This window comes from Lagopus muta, chromosome 20 (assembly GCF_023343835.1).
Source record: "Lagopus muta isolate bLagMut1 chromosome 20, bLagMut1 primary, whole genome shotgun sequence".
Lineage (NCBI taxonomy): Eukaryota > Metazoa > Chordata > Aves > Galliformes > Phasianidae > Lagopus > Lagopus muta.
In genome coordinates, this window is record NC_064452.1 from 1487868 (window position 1) to 1504129 (window position 16262).

At 48.5% G+C, this 16262-nt stretch overlaps 1 protein-coding gene across 2 annotated transcripts in view; it reads right to left on the reverse strand.

Moving 5' to 3' along the window:
* Positions 1-68: 68 nt before the first annotated feature.
* Positions 69-16262, reverse strand: part of AATF (apoptosis antagonizing transcription factor) — a 43889-nt gene continuing 27695 nt past the window's right edge. The window contains exons 10-13 of one of the 2 annotated variants that reach the window (XR_007380769.1): positions 16055-16135; positions 12819-12890; positions 1679-3427; positions 69-1358 (exon numbers count right to left, since the gene is read on the reverse strand). Coding sequence is in view for 1 of the 2 variants with exons in the window: in XM_048967126.1 (XP_048823083.1) it covers positions 3364-3427; positions 12819-12890; positions 16055-16135 (217 nt within the window). In the remaining variant the exon portion in view is untranslated. Of the gene's footprint in view, positions 3428-12818; positions 12891-16054; positions 16136-16262 lie in introns of both variants that reach the window. The other variant, XM_048967126.1, reaches the window with a different exon arrangement.

Consider the following 16262-nt stretch of genomic DNA (forward strand, 5'->3'; position numbering starts at 1 on the left):
CAGCTCCATTACTGATCAGCCTTCCCACAAATATTTAAAACAAATTGAATTGCACACCCAATACCCATCACAATTACGCCAGGCACAATAACTAAATTAGCAATTCAACAAAATAATTGGAAATGCGATTCTCTCTATTCCACAGCCTCCCTCAGGGGTTTGGCCGATCTATGGGGGGAAAACTCTGCTTTACTAATTCTGCAGCTAATTAGAGACACACTTGTAAATGAAGTTGTTTGTCTGAAAGTTGAAATTCTTTGCTACTGTGGGGGGAGAGGATGAGCAGAAGCCCTCCGCGCCGCCCCAGCACTCGCAGCCCGTTCCCCATCACAGCACACCTGGCTGCTGCGCGATGCTGCACAGAGGCACTGGGCCGGGTGTGCAGGCACTCATTAGCAGCTGTATCATGAATGAATAAAGAACGGATATTCCATCGGGGAGCGAAATAAATCTCAGCGGCCGTTAATTGGCATCATTAGGAAAACTTAGCAGCAATCACACCGGACACCTGTGCCCTCCCTGACCAGCGCACACAGCTGCTGCTGACACCTGGCTGCACGGTGACCGCTGCCACCAGGGCACAGGGACTCAGCAGCAGCACCTGCCTGCGCCTGGAACCAGTGCTGACCTCCCCATGAAGGGCAGCAGGCTGGAGCTGCGGGGCCGTGCAGGTGGTGGGGGCAGCGGGCAGAGAAGCCTGCTTAAACACTGATAAGTGAATTCAAAAGCATGCTTAGCAGGGCTTTGGTTCTTATCTCTTCCAACAATACGAAGGAGAAGTTATCACATTTAAAGTGTTCCACATTACCCTTTTAACGCTACATCCAGCTCTCAAAATATAAAAAAATAATACCCGGAATCTTGGTGCCACGTTAAAGGACACAGGAGTCAGAGCAGCAGCCCCACAGAGCAGCCTGCCCTCCTGCCAGCACAGCAAACCCCAACAGGGCAGGGGCACAGCGCTCCCTGCCAGCCGTCCGTGATGCCAGCCCTGCCAGCACCAGCAGCGTGAAACCATTCCACCGCCACAAAGTTTGGAAGCAGCCAATTTACTCCCCTTGATGCCTTTTAGAATTGCAGTTATTAAACCATGAGATTTTAATGATGTTAGACGACCACACAGCTCTGCTGCCGCTCAGGAAAGAAGTGCAGGTACCACTGAAGGCAGGGGAACCACCTGGGGCACTGGTGGGGCTGCAGCAGTGCTGCTTTGCCCATTGCTGGCAACCAACACGCTGCAGCTTATAGGGACGCTTCCAGATTCGCACCCAGAGGATGGATGTGGGGTTCTGGCCCTCTGACTCTGCAGCAGTGCGATGCTGGGCATGGCTCTTGGCTTAATGGCCTTGCTCACACCCCTGTAGGGAAGGAGAGCGTGTCAGCAGCACCCCGACATGGGGGCAACAGGGCAAAGCCTGCCCAGAGAGCTGCGAGACAGGGAAGGCCCCGCTCTGCCCACTGACAAGCAGCTGAGATGCAGCCCCACAGAGTGCACAGCTCACAGCTTCCCGAAGCACAGCACTCCCAGGCACATTACCTAAAGGAGCAGCAGCACACACGAGCTGGGCTTAACTGGACAATTACAGTTTTCCTTCCCCACATTAAAAAAGCAACACTGAAATGTCACGGACCCTTGAGTAAATTAAGTCCTCCTCTCCCCAAGGAGGTGCCTCTGTACCTGGTAGGACTGCTCGCAAGCTGCCGGCGGTGGGACGAGGCAGAGCAGCACCCACATCCTCCTGTCCACTTTCCAGCCCCAGGTGCCACATGCAGCCCCAGCTCTCTGCAGCTCAGCACGTTCTCCTGTGCTGTGGCAGACTGCTCAATACACCGTGTGACGTGCCAGGAAGCTATTTACTGGAAGCAGGTAACTAGAAAGGAGACTTAAAGCTGTAATGAAGAGGTGTAAAAAGGATTAATTAATACCAGATCTGCAGACAGCTCTGGGGACCTGATGGAGCTACTAAGTCTCACTGCTGCTGCCCTGTGCTGAGCCACCAGGCCGTACAGCAGCTCTTACCCAGGCCCTGTGGACAGCAATGCTGCTCCAGCACCCATCGTCCCCTGGAGGGCTGAGCACCATGTCCTGCCTGCAGGAACCGACCAAGGAACCGACAGTGCTGGCAGTGCTTTTGTGAAACCACATCAAATCTGCTGCGTGAGGAAGGGAAATCCAGAGACTACATGGACAAAAGTATCATCTGATTTAATTGCAGCAGTGCCTGTAACTAGTCGTAATCTAGTTATGCCTCAGACCTGCAGTCAGCCCACATATTTAGATATAGCAAATCTACAAACTTACTCCAAATCTGAAGCAGTGCAGGCAATGAGCTCCTGCTGTACAGCCCCAGCCCCATGACTGCTCTGCACGGCTGTGCCCCACACCACTATCACGACAGGCACCAGCCAAGGCTCTGCAGCAAAGTTCCAGCTGCTCTGTGCACACTCTGCTGGTGCTCAGGCAGCTCTGTGCAAAGTGACACCACAGCCTCTGGTTAAGAACTGGCTGTTGCTGGGCCCAAGAGAGGCTAGAGCTGCTGGTGCCATTTCTGCACCAACCAAACCTGGACAATCCATTCACAAAGTGCTTTAATTAAATCCCACAGAACAAAGACAGCGCAGTTCCTGTGGTCACAAGCAATGGCCATTCTCATTATACACATATATGCACGTATTATTTACACGAGATAACCTCGGTTTCACATTGATCACAGCAGGCTAATAGATTCCCTTTATGGAGGTTTCATTTCCAAACTGTGGCCTTTGGCTACAGAAAGCCCACAAACCCTGCGTGATGCCTTCTGGCAGCTCTGCATTAGTGCTGCCATCTTTCAGAAGTGTGTCACGGTCACAGCGAAGAGAAGAGGGCTCACAGTCACAATCAGCAGAAATAATTAAGTGTCCACAATCAACGCTGGACTGAAAAATTCACCCATGTGTTCTAATTGCAGAAATACCCCCAGGTGTGTCCCCACAGTGTGCCTACCACAGGCTGGGTGACGTCCATGGCTGCAAAGAGGCCGTTCTGAAACTGGAATGTGAACTGGGAGCTGGGGCTGCTGCAAGGCAGAGCACCTCTTCTCTGTTTTAAGGCCACGTTAATTATGTAAATGACATTTAAATCCTCTTGACTCAGTGGAAATCAAGTCACCCCATCCAGACCCGCAGCCAACGAACAGAACGGCACGCCTCAAAAAAAAATAAGAAGAAAATAAAATAAAAATCCCACCAATCTTCAAAATAAAAACCTTTGAGGGTTTAATAGAGGTGCAGGGACAGCACATCCCTCTCCTGGCAAGACGGTTGGCCGGTGCTGAGCAGGCTGGGAAGCTGCAAAGAGAACGGGGCAGAACCTGCAGGATCCTAACCACGCTGAGGGTCTTCAGGCCGCATCATTCTTCCAAAGAGCGAACGATAAAGCTCCGTCCTGGGGAGAGGAGGCAGGAGGGAGATGTTATTCCCTGGAATGAAAGCCTGTCTATAATTAAAAATGCATTTAACGATGTTCATTAATAAACACAAGCAAAGGGCAGGACTCGCTCGAGACAGATTGTAGGTTTTCTGAAAGTTTGCCCTTTACAGATAGGGCCTTCAAGTCAGAAAACACGATGGAGTACTTTAACGGGATGTTTGAGACCGCAGAGCCATAAGGAGATTCAATCAGACAGCCTGCGTGGGGCTACAATTTACTTCCCATAGGTTTTCTTGCACTTGATGGTACTTGAAAAGCAATGAACACGGCCCAGCAACAAGATTCCAATTAATGTCGTGTGTGCAGCAGTTGAAATCACAGGAGCAAGTTTCCCTTTGAAAGAAATACGCTGATTGTACTCAGCTGTGGGATGAGCAAGGAGAGCTCCTCACTGCTCCAGGATGAACCAGTGGCTTCAAAGGACGAAGCTCAGTGGTGGCACAAAGGCAGAGCACAAGGACAGGGCCCTTCGTAACCCCCTGGGTCACATCTCTTAATTTCAGTGCAGAAAGTGATTCATCAGTCAGCTGCTCTACCTTCTGCAAATGAACACATGGGGAAACAGCTCTGGTGCAGAGCCTGAAGGAGTTCCTGCCTTAAAGCAAGAGGGCACCTCTAGAAAGCAGAACGGGTGCTTGGAAAGCTGTGATGAGCTACAGAGAGCAAGACGGCAGGGGTCAGTGCTGTGAACAGCACCCAGAGAGCCCTGAGCTCCAGCAGTGAGTGTTCTGGAGAAGCTTGGCTATCAACACAGCTCACACACACTGCTCCCTCCCTCCACACTTTGCTCAGGGACAGCACAGCCTCCACACATTTCCAACTCTTCAGACACAGCTGGTGCCCAGGAGGCAGCATCCAGCCCTGCTGCTCACAGGCAGCACAGCAGCGCCAGCCCAGCACCTCCCTGCCCACTGCACTGCTCCTCTCCTCCCAGCACGATGCCAAACCCAATGTGGAACAGCCCAGGAAAGCACACAGCACAGGCAGACACCCAGCAGGGATGCAAAGCCAGAGGGTCCCTCCGATCTGAATCAGAACGAGCGTTTTACCCTGCTAAAGAAAACATGACGACACAACCTTCTTCCTTTCCCCCCTCCTCCCACCATCCAGGCTGCCCTTCTTTCACAGCATCTCCCCTCAGCAGGATTTAACCATGCAGAGAGTAAAACTCATCAATCCTCCAGGTTTAACCTTGTCTCTGTTTCAATTCACCAGGGTAAGTGTGGATTTTAATACTCCCAGCCCCCTTAAGGCTAAGCGTAACGAGCCCGGATTTTGGCTACAAAACATCCAGTTTCTCTCCCCCACCCACATCTATCAACCATCAGACCTGAGCCACCGACTTGAGCCAAGCCAGCCCAGCACAAGGCTGCTGCCTTCGGACAAGGGAAGGTGACTTTAAGCACCGAGGGGCACCGGTGCCAACGCTGTGCTGAGGAATGAACAGCACTCACAGCTCAGGTGGAGTGCGAGGAAGCAGGTCGATACAGGGGTCTTCCTTGAATTAAAATTTAACTTACCCTTTATTGCAACCTACAAAAGCAAGTAATGAGCACTAACATTTTTATTTCTTTTAAACTGTCATTTAGGCTGTAGAGGGGATAATTACCTATTTCCACTGTAGTAAGGTTTTATCACCCTTAGTGAGGCATTTTCTAATTTAATATTTTTACTGTATTATCATAAAACCCGTTTCTGGAAACAAATGATCACGAGCCACAGAGCCATGTGCCATAAAGCATGTGTGTGAGTACGGCACCTTCATTATTTGGGCATTTCTCCCCAGCTCCACTGCTCGGCCCCTCTTCCATCAGACACAAAAGGGAAAACAAAGCCATCCCCACACAGCACCGAACAGCCAACGCCGGGCCACTTGGTGTAATTACATTCATGCCATTTCCTTTTTTTTAATAAAAAAAAAAAATACAGTTCTGCATGCTGGTAGAAGAACAAAATTAAGGGGAAAAATTCCATTTCTGGTGGGTTTTTTTCTTCTTTCTTTTCAGAGTGCTATTAATACAGCACTGCCACATGAGTCACTGCTGTGCTGCTTCTATAAAAATACCCTCCAACACATCGCTGTGCCTTTTCCCAAGTACCTTTTCCTTCTTCTCCTCTTCCAGGATGAAAAAAAAGAGATAATTTAGAAGATGCCCCAAGCAGTATTGAAATAACTACAACTACCCCATTGCTCGTGACATCCTCCACCGGGAACAATGCATTTTTAATTCACAAAAACAGTGGAAGATACAGCATGAAGACCCCTCAAGAAAAGGAGGATGAAAAGCACACACCTGATGAACGCAGAAGGCTGCCTGTCATTTGCTTGGGAAGTTTTCCATCTGTATCCTAAGAAATCTTTTGTCCACCAGTAGGAAATTCAGGTTACTGGGTTCTGAGCAAGCACAGCAGGAACCCAGGAAGGTACAATAAGCTGCAGTGCTTTCCTTCTCAATTTCTGGCCCAAAGCGTTGCTCAAAATCAGCACACAGCATATGGGATTTGGCTCTGCTTTCACACACCTAACATGCATTTCCCACTCTGACACTTCTGCAGCAACAATTCTAGGATTGATGGGGAGCAAAACGAGCGGCAGCCATCATCAGAGCAGCACTCAAATACCGGGGGTCTTTGAAAGCCAGGGGCCTCAAAACCACAGCGCAAAGCACAGCGGTGTGCTTGCAGTGCTGTGGGGTCATGGGGGGCTGCAGGGCAGCAGGACAGCGAGATGGTTGGCCTGGGAGATGATGGCAAGCCCACAGGATGACAGCAGATCCACACCGATGGCAGCTCCACAACACGATGACTGCTCTGTGTCGATGGCAGCTCCGTGCCATTGGCAGCCCCATGATGTGCCAAACATCCCACTCTGATGGCAGCCCCATGACACGATGACCATCCCACACCAATGGCAGCCCCACGAGATGGCACTCTCTCCCTTTCTCCCTCACTTCCCAGCACCCAACCCCAGACACACAACTCCAGCTATAAATTACACAGCAGACGGCTCTCATCGCCGTGCCCAGTGCTTGAAGGAGATTCAGAAAGGTCTGCTGCTATTCCCTCTCATTCAGGCAGGTCAGGATTGGGTCCTTCAAGTCCGTGCAAATGCTTTTAGCCCCATGGCTTTAAATTATGAGCGGTGACATGTGACCTCTGGTTTGTCTCCTGAGACCAGGCACGAGATTTATAATATTTCAGGAAGCTGGTTCCTGCCCTAAACAAAGGGACTCTGCACAGTGAGGCCAGGGAGTGGGAAATGACAGGTGGACAGCCAGGCTGCTGCCGTGGAATCTGCCAGGCTTCACAATGCTCACCCATCACCGGTGCTGCCCACCCTCCCCTGAAGCCAGCACATGGCCTCTTGCCTCTTCACCGGCCTCACATGCGACACAATCAGCAACTGCAGCAGAGGAAGCTTTCTCATCCTGATTCCAGTCCCAACAGCATTCACAGTTTCATGTGAGCCTTTACAACATGACACATAAAAGATGCAGAAGTGGCAGGAGAAGCAGCAAAAGACGGAAAGGTTCAGAAAGCTCCAGCACGCTCTGCCACCACGTTTCCTAGCAGCTTTAATTTCCCCATGAAATCCATAAAACGTTGCCTTCTCGGTCCCTGTTTCAGATGGGCATTTGAGCAGAGCAGGCACCGTAATGCTGTGCACACCCCACACGGAGGGACCATTCTTTGTGTACCTTAGCATCCCATATTCCTAGGATGATTTCCCTCTTTCACAGCTTGACTGTTTTATAACAGATTTGATGCAGGAGAAGACAAATTGTCTCACAAAGGAAGGGCGACAAATCATCCTGCAGCTCTTAACAGGTTATTTTTTTTTCCCTTTAAACAGGAAATTTCCATAACAGAGGCGTCTGTCTTCTTACCAGGGACGTCAAACATCAGACACTGGGACACAATGATTTCAGCCCATTGGCACAAGCTGGGGTCACCGGTACCACCTCACTACTGCCAGCCTCCAAACATACAGCGACTCCTTCCTCCAACAGCAGCCCTTCCAAGCACTGCAGCCTAAGGCCACCTGGGGCACATAACAGCATCGACATGAGTCGACTTCTAAGGCTGAGCCAAAAGTTATGGGGTCAAAATCCACCAAACAAACGATGCCCAAAATGTCACGCTGTAGAGGCAGCCCTCGATGCCAGCGCTCCTCTGTTTCACACAACAACGCAGGTGCAAACCTGGACTGATGTTCTTCCAGGCTGTGCCTGTACAAACTTGGAAGGATTCTTCTCACTGGCAGTCGCCAGTGCTTGTGCCACGCAGCACAGGAGCTGCAGTTGTTCCAGGAAGAAATGCTTTGCTTGCTGGCAGGGACTTCTGTTGTGATGAACGGTGCTGGATTGACAATCTCAGCACCCAAATTCCCCCATTAATCTCGTCTCATGGTGTTTAATACCCACAGCACAAAGTGAGCTACGTTAAAGGCTGATATCTCACCAACTTTTTTTATTATACTTTTCTTACGTTAAAATCTTGTGTCACATAAGTAAATTAATCTTTTAATACCGGGATTTCCTACGACGTACCCCCTTCTGCTTGCTGCAAGACACACTGCGACAGAGCAACAGCACTAAGTCCAAAAGTGAGAAAGCTGCCTGGGAATGCACGCAACATCCTGGCTGAATCCAAAAGCAAAGCTCTAATCCACAGTGGGATAAGCTGTGCCTTCACTCTGCTCCCCAGCAGGCACAGCCTGCTTGCACTAAAGCAGCCAAAAGCACAGCAGGCCAGCTGCTCTCATACCAAGCAGGGGCACACAGCCAGAACCTGAAGCCCCCACGGCCCACAGCTCCTACAAGCAAGGACATGATGACCACGTAACTTCTGCCAGGCAAAGAGGTGCCCTGGTGCACGATCAATTCTGCCCAAAAGCAGCAACCCGTGGGCTAACTTAGGTGAGAAAGGACCCATCCCAAAGCTGCCCTTCAGCCAGCACTGAACTTCAGCTTGCACTGAGGATGCACCTCTTTTGTCCTGCCTGCCTTACTGCAGGAAGGCCTCCCCTCGCCTTCCGTTCCTGCACTGGTGCCATCTTTAATGATGATGTATGGATGTCCTTTTCCTCAGCGGTGCTGTGGGGAGGGGGGTCAAACATGTGACACCACCAGCATGTGTATCAACAGCAAATTATAAACCGTGTCAATCCAAGTTAATGCAAAGCTGTAATCCTCTTTAACAAGAGATCAAATCAGTGCCATGAGTTATGTTCATTCTGTAATCTGATAAGAAATAGAGTGAGCCTCTAATAAAAGAGTAATGAGAGCCCTTAATGATGCTGTTAAAAGGTAGCGCCAGTTAAAATATTGCTGTTGTTCCAGCTGATTAGATCACTGTTGCATATTTGCACAATCTTGTTTTACCTGTCAGAATAACCTGAGTCGTCTCAGGAGATAAAGGCGTGTGGACCAAACATCTGTGTCCTTAAAGAATGCCTCTTTCACAAGTTCCCCATCCTCCAGAGGTGAAATGATGAGGGTGTTCCTCAAACAGAGCAGTAATTTGATATTGGACCTCCTTCCAAAATGTCCACGTTTCGTCTCTGCTGCACACACATACAGCGCAGAGATCTGAAGGTCCATATATCAAAGCTGACAGAGAGATGTAACACCACCAGAATCCACTCACATCCTCCCAGGAGCACAGACCTTACCTGACCTCACAACTAGACTGGTTGGAGGCTCCACTCCTGCAGCTACGAAAATGCACTCATTTGGCTCTGGACCTGCACACTTTTACTGGGAACCTCAAGGCTCAGTCTGTCATCTCCTGTGCCTCTTTTCCCAGGGTAGAAAGTAGAGAAGATTGGCAGCTCCCCAGCTCTGTTGCAGCTGCTGGAGTCAAAGGAGGGACCCCAGGTGGAGAAGACAGGAAAAGCACATTTCAAGGGAAGCCCAGGAGGTGACACCCACACGATGCCATTCTGACAGAGATCCATTCCTTCCTGAGCCCACTACTCTCCTCCAGTCCACCACTGCAGGGCACTCACATTCAAGCTTTTGCCTTCAGCTTCCTTGTCACAGGGCAGGCCCATTTACATAGCAATGACCTTGGACCGATTAGGAGAACCTTGGCCCAAGAGTACTATAAATGTATTTAAGTCTATAAACATATACCCCAAGATAACCATAAAAATCACTTTCCAGTGTATGTTTTAAAATACTACCAGAGAGGGGTTAAAACAGAGGAGAGCTCGAGGCCACCAGTGTCCCACACATTACAACATAATATATGTGAGCACGAGGTTAAACAGCCATGCCCATGCGTAGGGTGCATGAAAAACTGGCAAGTGGAAGATTAATTGCCTGCACGAATGCTATTATTCCAACCAGCAGCAAGACTAAGAAAGAACATGGCAGTGATGTTGACAAAGGCAGCATTATACTTGTAAGTTTCTTTTTTCAAATTCAGGCTGTAAAACAATTCTGGAGTGACCATCCATCCCCTTCCCCACGCAGTGCACAGGTTGTTTCTCCTCACACATTTGCTCCTTGTTTCCCCAGCCAGTGTTAAACTTGATGTGCCCAAGAGTCCTGGCTGCCCACAGCCACACCAACGCCACCCAAGAGCCTTCAGGCGAGCCCCAGCATCACCTGGCACGATTTTAAGTGGTGCCAAGAAGCTATGCCCTTCTCTGCACAGCCACAGCAGTGTAAGATGGCTCAAAAGCACAGGAGAACCAGGCCTCAGATTTATCCCTACGTTCAGTTGTCCGTGCAAACATACACAAAAGGGCTGGGCAATGCAGTGCTGCAGTCACAAACAACTCCTTTCTGCTTTTGCCCCAGTGGTGAAGGGGCTGCACCTGGGGTGTGAGGGCTTGGCACAGCCCCAGGGGAACCAGAGCCTGAGCACCACTCTGCCCACTCACATCTGCACATCCGTATTTATTCACTGCCACTTTCCAGGTATCTACCTGACACTGCGGCCACTGGTAGAACTTAAGGAGGAATGTTCAGCCAGCTCTATTGCTGCTCTTCTTTATGCACAGCTCACTGATACTTTTACATTTCTCACACTGCAACACAGAGCACTCTGCTGTTCTGATGCGTGTTTACTTTGGGGTCACGTCTTTTAAGTGCCTGAGCAAGAAAAAAAAAACAGCTCAGAGCACAACCACATCCCTGTCAAGCATACACTGCATTTTCAATGAGGTAATTCACACGTGGAAACAATAAAGTTACCTTCTTCTGTCACAGAATAAAGGTGCTATCATGTCTACTTCCCTCTCATGTATACAGGCTTGGCTCCTTCTTATTAATACACCTGCAGTTTAAAGCACATGTGAATTCTTCTTGTCCAATGTGGCTGCGTGCTGTTAGAGAAGTACGGTGCTCCACCTCATCTAAAACAAAAGCTTTGCTGGCTTATAACGAGGAAGTGATAATACTGCTATTACTAAACCACTGTTTTTTTACACTTCCTCTCTGCAGACCTCCAGGCATCCCAGTTCACAGCCACAGAAGCACACTGAGCCAACCATCCAAGGCGACCCACGGGGCCACGAGCAGAACTGTGAGCAGAACTGCCCAGCCTGATGCCTGTGCTGCCCTGTCCTACCCAGGGTTTGCTTGAAAGCCCAATCCTGGCAGAATGAGACACAGCTGCACACGCAATGCAGCCCTCAGGCCCACTTGCTGGTGTGCAAACACATCAATTGGCAGCTCCATTCTAGACAGCTAAAGCAGCACCAAGAGATAAGTGACTAAAATGCCATTAACAGAAAGTGTGGCGGCCTCCAAAGCAACTAATAAACTTAATGTAAGGAATAAGTTCCTGCAGTCAGACAGTAAGCAGCAGCAGCTGCTGCCACACTGCTGCCACCAAAGAACCCATAAAACATGCAAGCCATGTAATAACCCCTCCAAAGTGCAGAGAACTCCCAGGAGATGCTCTTGAACACTCTGGCCCTACCACAACGATAACTGTGTTGACACAGCACCACACAGACAGCACCCCATTACCCCTAATAGTTCTGAGGGTCAGCTGGACTCCCAGGAGGGCTGCAGGTGCCTGCTGAGGGGTAAGGGGAGGCAGGGTTATGAAGATGGCAGGCAGAGGACGTGTAGTGAGGCCCAAGAAGCCCATTGAGCCAAATGACAGTCCAGCTGTTTGCTGCTCTTCCATTTGCACGCACTTGGAGAATTTTGGCTTGCAGAATGCGTTTTCTGCACGACTTCTGGAACACAAGTGAGCACAGCGGGCTGCAAAGGAGGAAGCAATGTCACCTCTGGGGACAGCAAGCACACTGTGATAACCCTTGGATTATTAGGATCAGGATCTTTTTTTTCTCCACCTCCCCGTCACACACATCACAAAACTGAGCTTTCCCTCACTGTGGGGACAGGGCAGCAACCTGCATGCTTGCTCAACCTGTAGGGCAGTGCAATAGGAACTGTATGCAAGTGAAGACAAACATCCTGAACTCCTTAGGACAAAACAGCACGGGTCTAACTGCGCACAGAAGATGTCTTAGTGCCAGCATTCTGAACAGTTCTCACCCAGAAGTCTGTGAAATATCCCACAAGACAACAGCCTAAAGCAGCAGGTATTCGGCTTCCATTTCCCAAAGTGACAAATGACATTTTACTCTCACAAAGCACAGACATGTTCCACAACCCAGGGGAAAGGCACTGCTTGAGCCTCCGACATCCATTCATTGTAAAGATTACAGCAGCTCCCTCCCACAACCTTCCTCAAGATTTAGTTAAAAAAATCCTAATTACACAGCAGAACTGTGCATACCTACATAGAACTGTCTAGCAGCTATGTACAAAACTTAACTTGCACCCTCTTTAGTAATTAGCAAATTAAAACAGTGCAGTCTTCTAGTAAAACATCTCACCTTTAAATAGCAATAAACACAAGCAACGTTTAGGACTTGTCTGAATCTTGACAGAACCATCCCAGCTGTTACCTGCACTACGAAATGCACACTGAACAGAATTTGAAATAGCTGCCACTTCTGTCAGAAGACAAATCCTTTGTAACTTTCAATCATACCAGTAGATGTTAGGTGACATAGTTGACAATTTCTAGAATAATTCCACAAAACTAAAAGATTTCAACATCCATGTAATTTTAAAGCAGGGGTAAAAACGTAGGTACCGAGATTTATGAAAATTTCTTGTTTGGTGTCACAGTAATTACAGCATGAAAGCTCAGGCAGACTGCCTGGACAGATGTGGCCAAGACACCCAGGCTATGATGCCAGTGACAAATGGTTAACTGATAAGAAGAAATGGAGAGGGCGACAGACTGAAGAACAGGTCAATATCACGCTGTCATGAAGCCATTTGAGAAACATAATTAATCTATTACTCACCTGGCATCATCATTCATCGTACAGTGGTCAATAGGTGCCATGAAGCTCACCAGCTTGCTATGGACATGATACCTAAACAGGGCAGGAATAAGCAGGCAGCACATTAGTAACTACTAATGAAAAGTTGCTGTTTGAATAGAAACATATCAGCCCCTGCAAAGGAAGCGCTGGTTCTCCTGGTGGCTGATATCTAATGAGTTACTACTGACAGCTGGCAATTCTCCCTCCCTTCCCTCCTCCTCCTTTCTTATAACATGGACAGAAGAATAATCAGATGATACAATGAACTGAATGCATGACTAACAAGCAAATCCTTTTTTCAGCACAGCTAGAATGAGGACATACAGCATCCATTAATTGTGTGTGAGCACCTCATCAGACTCCCAGACAGACAGCCCTGAAAAGGCAGGCAGAGAAACAAGAACTGCTTTCAGGCTGCCCTTCAGCTGGAGTCTTAATCGCCTCCTGGAGCTTGTGCCCAGAGACCTCTGCAGGCAGCAGAAGCACCAGAGCATCAGTTATTCTCAAGCATCCATCTGCTATCATGCTTTCCACGCTCTTTGGTAGCATGGGACCTAAAGGATATCAAAATCCTTCTCCCCTAGCAATACCCACAGCTGGAAACTTTTACCTCGAGTAACTCTGAAGCACAGGATGTAAAAAGAGGCAAAGAAGGTGGTAGGAGAAAGACCACCCCAAAGAACAGAAGGGGCATGCCCAAGGTGATGCAGCTCTGCATCTGTCTCAGCTTCTGACCCACCAAAATACTTCTGCTAGCTGCGGTGCACCTACAGATACAGGAATCCCCTCCTGCTTTCTGTCCTGGGCTAGGAGCTGGCAGTAGCTGTTCATGACTTACACTCAGGACCTGACATACACAATTTAACAGAATGAGAACGTGCCTTCAGACCCTCGTGTGTAAGTGCAGGAGGTTCCAAAAGCAGCTTCTGATGTACATTGCCACACCACCTCCCGCCTCAGAAATGTTTTATCCAAGTTGCTGCTATTTTTAGAGCTTGACAAATAGCAGGCAAAAGGATTCACAAGCATTTGCCCAGAATCACCTTTTCTCTCTGTCACCTCTGCACTCCCTTTTGTTTGCTTATGCAGGAACATTCCCTTGAGGGGATTTTTTAACTTACAAGAATATTTCAGAATGGCTCTTCAGGCACAGCACATGCTCACCCTTACACAAGGGCCTCTCTGGGAATGGAAGGAGCTGTGCTGACCTAACACAGTATGATCAAACTGGGGAACAGACACAGCACCACGTGCCAGTGCTGCAACAGACAGTGGGTCAACAGGCTGAACCGTGAAACAGCTCACACACATCAACAACTGATTGATTCCCACAGTTCAAAGCTTACAGGCTGCACAGTGCTGTTGGGACTGAGCAATTCTGATAAATTCCCTGGCACAAATTTGTTTGCTCAGAACTAATTATTGCCATGTGTTCATAAGCAGGACTTTGGAAAGCCTGCTTTAGCAGACACAAGCTATCTATCTCCATCCACAGGACCACATCCCATGTTGCAGCAGCAAAGGACCAGACATCACTGACAAGAACAAAGGTGTGCACACACTGCTCCTCCACAGCTACCAAAGGACTGTCTGAGCAGGACAGCACAGGGCTGGGCACCAGCTTTCCTAAGCTCACCCTTTTTGGAATGGCTTGCTTCTCCCCTTGGTGCCTCAACCTCCCGACATATGAAGGGGACAGGTCCTCATGTCAAGCACAAGGGCAAATGCTTTTGAAAGCGCTTGGAGATGCTCAGACCACACAGTGAACTGGCACATTTCACCTGGACACGCTCTAACACTGAAGGTTTGGAAAAACAATGCTAAAAAAGGAAGAATTACAGAGATGGATGAAATGCAGCACATGACACTTTGCTTCCCAGGATCTCCAAACCCTGTATGAAAAGAAATCTAAGAACCACTACCTCAATCTAAGAGAGAAAAGGGGGGAAGAGAGAACATCTGCTAAGCAATGTTAGAAGCAATGTGGTTAGGGTGACATCCATTTAAAAACACCCATTTGGGCTCTACTGGACTATTCTGAGCAAGATGCTGGAGCTTACCTCCATGTTAATACTGACATTTTTCCTGAGGGGTCAGTGCAACTTTCATTCAGAGAACAAAATAAAGAGGCACCTAAGATCTGAGGCAATGGACTCAGCAAGATGGCCCATCTCAGGAACGCTGAAGCACACAGATTGCTCACAATGAGAATCCCCCATCACTCCTGGAGGTTTACGAGTCTGACTCAGTTGTGTGATGCTGTCAGTAGTTTTGACTGAATCATGAATATATCCAATTACGCGTGATGCTGACAGAAAAGAATATTGATAGTCAATAATTATAGGCTTTTCAGGCCAACAAAGTAGCTCTTCCCTCTTTTAATAAATTATCTTATGACATCTATCTTAAAAATTGCTATGCCAGGCCTGACCCAGACTGACTCCACTGACTTTCTATCAGATGCCATCTCAACTCACGATTTATAGTTTACTCACAAAAGGATGGTTAATGTTGCAGATTTTTCAGGATATGGTGCAGCTTTTCAGCATGCCTCCCTGCCACAAACACCTCCTTCACTACAAATCATGCAGTCATGCTAAACTCAGGCAGACTAATATATCTGCTCTGCAGAGGGGAAAAATAAAACAAGCAACTATCTTCTCCAGGCTGCTTTCCCTCTCTAGCCTGCAGAATGGACAGTTCTTCCATGGGAAACCCGCATTACTGACTGAGGAATCAGAATCTGAAGCTAAAGAAAGCTGTGATGTGACTTGAAAATAGAGTTTAGACTCTACATTCCAACTGTCAGTGGGCAACAGGCATCCACCTCACTTGGGCTTGCTTACAGGTCTTCCCCTCAAGCTGCTCTCCACATTTCAGCCTGCTAAATATATATTGCACAAGAAGTGTTTATTGGCTTTCAACAGAAGTTACAACCCCAAATGGCTTAGGGATATCTGTACACCCCTGCAGGTGTGTTCTGAGACCAACAAACATTCTTGCTAAGACTGATCTGGCAGCACTCACAGGTTGCATCCAACCAACCCCTCACCTTAGGCTCAAAGACCATTAAGACTCCCCAGAGGAAGTCTCAGGCCATCTTGCCCTGAATGGGATCAACAAGTGTGCCAGTGCACCCCAGAGCCAACCTGCTGTAGTGCAAATCTACTTGGCAAAACCAGAACTTCAGGCTGCCTGCAGAAGCTGTCACCCACCGGATTTTCCTTCCTTTACTGGCTTTCCTGTCCACTTTCTTCTTTATTTTGCTTCGTAGCTTCTGGATGGCCAGCCACTGCCTGAGGAATGTAAAATCACAGTTACATGATTTTTAAAACCACAAGGCAAACGAGCATCAGGCACACTGAGGTCCGAGGCCTTTCCCAGCTCTTTTGATTGCTGCATTTGCAAAAATAAAGGAGATGA